Source organism: Triticum aestivum, chromosome 1B (genome assembly GCF_018294505.1).
Source record: "Triticum aestivum cultivar Chinese Spring chromosome 1B, IWGSC CS RefSeq v2.1, whole genome shotgun sequence".
NCBI classification, from domain to species: Eukaryota; Viridiplantae; Streptophyta; class Magnoliopsida; order Poales; family Poaceae; genus Triticum; species Triticum aestivum.
This window is the reverse complement of record NC_057795.1, coordinates 518,062,825-518,068,390: the sequence shown is the minus strand read 5'-3', so window position 1 is coordinate 518,068,390 and position 5,566 is coordinate 518,062,825. Positions and strand designations below refer to the sequence as shown.

General features: G+C 47.1%; 1 protein-coding gene across 1 annotated transcript; it reads right to left on the bottom strand.

Annotated features, from left to right (window-relative positions):
- Nucleotides 1-1,904: 1,904 nt before the first annotated feature.
- LOC123093587 (uncharacterized) lies at nt 1,905-3,306 on the bottom strand. Its single transcript, XM_044515577.1, has 4 exons — nt 3,170-3,306; nt 2,741-2,790; nt 2,341-2,625; nt 1,905-2,247 (listed from the first exon to the last, which is right to left on the bottom strand). The coding sequence occupies exons 1-4, from the start codon at nt 3,174-3,176 to the stop codon at nt 2,218-2,220; spliced, it is 372 nt and encodes a 123-aa protein (XP_044371512.1). The 5' UTR covers nt 3,177-3,306; the 3' UTR covers nt 1,905-2,217.
- Between the last annotated feature and the right edge of the window lie 2,260 nt (nt 3,307-5,566).

Below are 5,566 nucleotides of genomic sequence, written 5' to 3'. Positions count from 1 at the left end.
TGACCACATTGTTAAGGTCCTGAAGGAAAAAAGGAAATGAAATTCCCACTTGGTAAATCATAGGTGAAATGTTCTTTCCATCATTGAATAACCTTTGTGTTGTTTGTTGATGTAATCAATCAAATCATTTGTTTTAGAGATCATGTAATAATTGTTTTTTGTTTTTTGTTTTTTTGGTTTGTAATTTTATTTGAGCACAAGTCTGTATTAATTGATAAGACTTGGAGACATTTCATTTGGATTGCTGTGCCAGACCTACAAATATGCCAATCGGGCTGAATGTGCATTCAACAATTAGTATAGATGGACCATAAGTGGCACGCATCGGAAAGGGCCAAGATGCTGGCTAAAAAAAGGATGTTGTTGTAGCAAAATAAGTACAGCGGCCTGGCTTATGTATGTTAGTTGATATTATTGATCCATATACTCTATAAGTGTTTATATGTCTGTTAGTTCTGTACATTCTTGGTTGATTGACTCGGTATTTGAATCTTAATACATTGCTTGTGTACATATTTAAATGGGAGTACACATTATGCTGTGTGTGACATTTGAGTTGGACATGAAGTATTCCAAATATTCGAATTCACCTTAAACTGGATTTTAGCTTCTGAATTTGAGTATCGGCATTTGGAAACCATATTCATATATGATAGTGGAATACATCTTTGTCGTCCTTTTGAAGATATATATAAAAACACATAGAATGATTTATAAAGATTTATATAGGAATACAAAATGGATTCGAATTTAGTTGCCAGGGTAAATGTGGATGCTTATTGTCCCACAATTCGAAAAAAGCGACAAAATGTCCACTCCCACGTCGGTTGCCCGAAGCCAAGTGTTTGGGAGATGGAAATTACTATCTACCCATTACACGGACAATCCATCGGCCTAATTTCCACTGCTCTAAATAGGGGTAGGTTAGTAACTTCAATTAGACGTGACATGACCGCCTCTGAGCCCATTCTGACATGGTGGGCGTCAAAAATGGATGGCAAAACACATTTGATGCCTGGCGCGCCTCCTCGTCGGCCTCGCGCTCGAGAAGAAACCCATGCTGACGGTGGCTAGGGTTGTCACCGGCATGGGGGCAGGGGTGGTCAGATGGGGATGTGGGGCGAGTGGTAAGTGGATGAGGACGGCCCCGCTGCACGCGCGGTTTAAAAAAGGACGACCGCCGTCGCTGACGCGTGGGCCCAAGGTGGACGGTCGTCATAAATTATGTTGACCGTGGCGGTTGGATGGCCGCCAGATGAGGACGTGACGGACAACGAGAAAACGCGCGGCGCGTCCGCTTCGCGTCCGCGCCGACACATTCCAGACGCAATTTTGCGCCGGAAATGGACCATTTTTGTTCGCGCCAACCCAAAATGATGTGGGCAGACAAAATGAGTCAGCTCATTTACCGGCCATCTATGTTCGTCTCGCTCAGGCTTCTCCTCCTCACAAGACACGGGGTTTTTGCTGGTCCTGCTGCCGAATCCCTGGCTGATGCCAGCAAGCGGAGGTGGGATGTGGTTGCGACCCGTGAATGTTCATGGTGGTTAAGTCGTGGAGATGCTCTGTCACTGTGGCAGGAGGGCAGGATCGACGCAGCTTTTCCAGTTTTGAGCTTTCTGATGAACTGTCTCCTTTTTCTCTTTTCGTTTCCCTCCCTCCCTCCAAATGCGGCTACCTTTCTTGCATTCGAGTTTCTTGCGGTTTCGTCATGGAGGCAGAATTACCATGTCGTTCGGACTACGGAATCAAGATCAACTGCAGTTTATTTTCAAATTGTGTGCACAGGGAACTACCACTCCTCCTTAAAGATTCAGAAGATTGGCATCGCTCCTGGCTTGGGGTGCAGTGGTGCACAGAAAAAACGTAGTGATTGCACACAAGAAAATCATGTGCGTACATGCTACAGTTGAAATGAACAAATTCAAATCCGGTCCAAGTTCATACAGAGAGTCTAAACCCCAAAGCTGCTGCATGCTACAAACAGACAGGCAGTCTAAACCCCAACTGAACAAGACAACAACAAAATGGTAAGTTAAACTTGTACCCAAGTACAGACATACTGGCAAATTGAGACTGAAACCCATTACGACAGGCCCTTCCAAATTTCTAGCTTAGAGTAGCAGAGTAAGAGCTAAACAAAACGGCGCATCTCCAGACTCCAAAATCATCCGTCTTCGATCCTTCGGCAGGCGAATCCACACATGCGCGGCGCACCTAGGCACCATCCTCCACAGCCGCGTGGCACTGACGGAAACGACGAGAGCAAGTTCATTAGCGCCCAAATCAAGCCCAAACTTGAGAAAGAAGAGAACAGACGGGCACAGCGCAAAGAGTCACCAGCAGACGGATCCTGTAGGGCTTGAGCGCGAGCTCCACGAAGCACGCGGCGGCGCCCACCGCGTACCAGCGCCGGGCCGCCAGCGTCCGCGCCCGAGCGGCCTTCCTCGCGAAAAGACAGGCCAGGTTGATCTGGGAGAGCACGCACATCATCACGAAGTGGTTGCTGCAGAACAAGGCGTGCAGCCGGGCAGTGCCGTCGGGCGCCATGGAGACCGCCGCCGCCGCCGTGAGCAGCAGCAGCAGCATGGCCAGCACCGGCACCGCCATCTGGACGATCTTGGCCTGCAGAAAAGCATGGTGTGCAGAGTCAGATGGAGAGATGGAGCGAACGCAAGAACACGTTGGCAGAGGAACTCGAGAGCGATTAAGAGCATGCGTGTGGGAGTATTTTTTTGACCTGGTTCCGCCTCGCTCGATCAGCTCCTGCAGCACCCAGCAGATTGCGGCCTTCAAAGTTCAGATAAGAAACAATAAGATGATCAAATCTTTGTGGCATGACAAGGAAATAGCAGAGCAAGATCATAAAGGCGAAACTTCGCGAGCTGCCACTGCTCGAAGAAAAGGCCAAGAAACCCCCAATTGAGCCTTTGCCATGGAAAATCAGAGGGAATGCGACCAGTTTTGAGCTGACCCGAACGCGGAAGATCCCCCAAAGGAAACAAGATTGCTCTACGGTGAGGAAGACGGAGAAAAAGAAACCAAGCAAGAACATTCATCCGGAGATCTTAAGCACAAATTTCCAGCAGAATAGTAAGTAGAACACGCTATCAGCAGGAAAAACCAAGGACGATTAATCAAGAGAGATGGGTCATAAATGCAAGCATACCATCCATCTCTCTAGCACCACTCTTTTCCCAGACCACGGAGAGTTTTGGAGATATTGGCGGGCTCTGGATGAAACAGCGATGGAGCTTTTCTGGAGCGAAATTGCCGTGGGGTTGGCGCCTACTTTATATGCAGCATACGCAGTCGTGGAAGAGGAGGAGGCACGCGGTCGTGGCTTGGTCTCCACATTGGTCAAGGCGTATGCATGGACGAGTGGCAGCATTTTCAGTCTGTAGGGAGCAGCAGACGCAGCTTTTTCAGGTTTCCGTTTCTTCATTTCAGAGCTCAACTGCCACCTTTTTAGTTTGAAATAGTTTGAACAGACGATAGGAACGGACAAGAGTATCGCTGCCCTTGGCGCGAAACCGCCGGTGGAAGGCAAAGCCATCGGTCTCGGGTTGCAAAATATCGGCTGACAGAATTTTTTAAACCGCGGAACTGAAAACGCGTTTTTGAGTTCGTGAAAAACATATTTTAAGGATTGATTTAAGCTGCGGCCGAATAAACCTCTCAAACTTAAATAGTAAAACCAAATATCCGCTTATATTTTTACCTCGCGCCTTCTTTTTCTTCTCACCCGTGTCCACGGTCAGCTAGAGATGCTCTGAACACGGCCAGCACGGGGACGCGCGAGTCGTTGCGGAGCACGAACCTAGGCTTAGCCCCTCCATGCTCCACTGCGGCTGGTACTGCTGCTGCTTCCCGCCGTGCTGCTGGTGTGCACGCGCTGACGCCGTCATGGCCATGGCAAGCTCAGGCGGTGGAGGTCGAGGGAGACGAGCACAGGAAGGGACGCACGGGGCGGCGGCCGGGATGGGCAGGGCGGCGGCCAGGAGCGGTAGGGCAACGACGGTCCGGACGGGTGGGGCGGCTTCTCGGATGAGCAAGGCGGCGTCCGGGGACGAACGACCGGCGGCCCGGACGGGTGGGGCGGCTTCCCGGATGAGCAGGGCGGCGGACGGAGACGGACGAGTGACAGCCCGGACGGGTGGGGCGGCGGCCGGGGACGGATGGGCGGCGGCTGGGAGCAAGCCATGAAGATTCCGATGGCAGTTGGACTCCTGCCAACTGTCTTTCGCATATACACCTTCAGGTTGGCTCCGAAATCCTTATTTCCACATGTTCGGTGGGATGTTTTTCGCATAAACGTTTTGAGAAGACTGATAAATACCACTTAAATGTGGCATTGGTTGGTTATATCAGAAAAATAATCTTCATATAGATGAAGCATTAAAATATTTTGATTTTGAATCAATTGACAAAATACATAGTGATGTATGGGTCCGATGAACAAACCAGAGCGCGGTGAATTATTATACTTCAATAATAATTTGAGTAAATATGATTTATTTGATATAAATCTGAAATATTTGAAAGGTTCAAAAGAAATTCACAACGAAGATAAGAATCATTGTGACAAAGATCTTCATGAATGAAGATCTAAGTCATGAGTTTAGCAAAATACTTAGATAATTATGAAATTATTTATTACTAACAAGTTTTTTATTAATTTTGGGGAAATACACTTGAAACAACAACAAATACACCGAACAGAGCACCGTCTTATAGTATGTCAAGACAACACCATATGAGTTATGGAGTACATAATCCACACAAATGCTAATTTTTAGATGTTCCCATAACATAATTGGATATTCCTTCTATCAAAAGTTCAAAGGCATAGTGTTTGTCATAAAGAATGAACACTTTCTCGAGAAGTAGTTTTCTCGCTAAAGAAGTAAGTGAGAGGACAGTGCAGCTTGAAAATATTATCGAATCTCTGTTGGAAGTAAGCAGGATTAACAAACCAGAAGTTGTTCCAAAAGTTGCCTGCACAACTGAGTCATAAATTACTACACTAGTTGTAAAAATTCTAGTTAAAGCTTGCAACTGAACAACAAATGTTCCCAAAGTTCCCTGCACAACTGAGCCATAAGTGGGCCGGACTATCCATACGGTTGAATTTTCGAAGCCTGTTGGGCGCCCATTTGATGTTCGAACACGCCCGGGTGTATGAGGAAGAAATGAGCTTCGACCTTGAAGACAATCTTAATCATTCGTTGATTCATTTATATGCACTGTAGCACGTCGCAACACACGGGCATTTTACTAGTAAGTCTCATAAATCCATATTGTAGTTTCTTAAAAAGGCTAAAAATTCATCTCACCCATTATTTATGCAGAAGGTAATTACCGAGTTAATTAGTGAAAAATCATGCGAAAATCATCATAAACCATTGGGCAGCGCACACATGATACCCCACACACTCGTCTCCAAAGATGGCCTCATCGCGACGGCACGCATGCATCATCGTCATCACTCCTCCCTTAGAAAACATCATCACCATCTTAAACCCTGATCAAACGACTCCAACTTCACCATACCCAACCCACACTT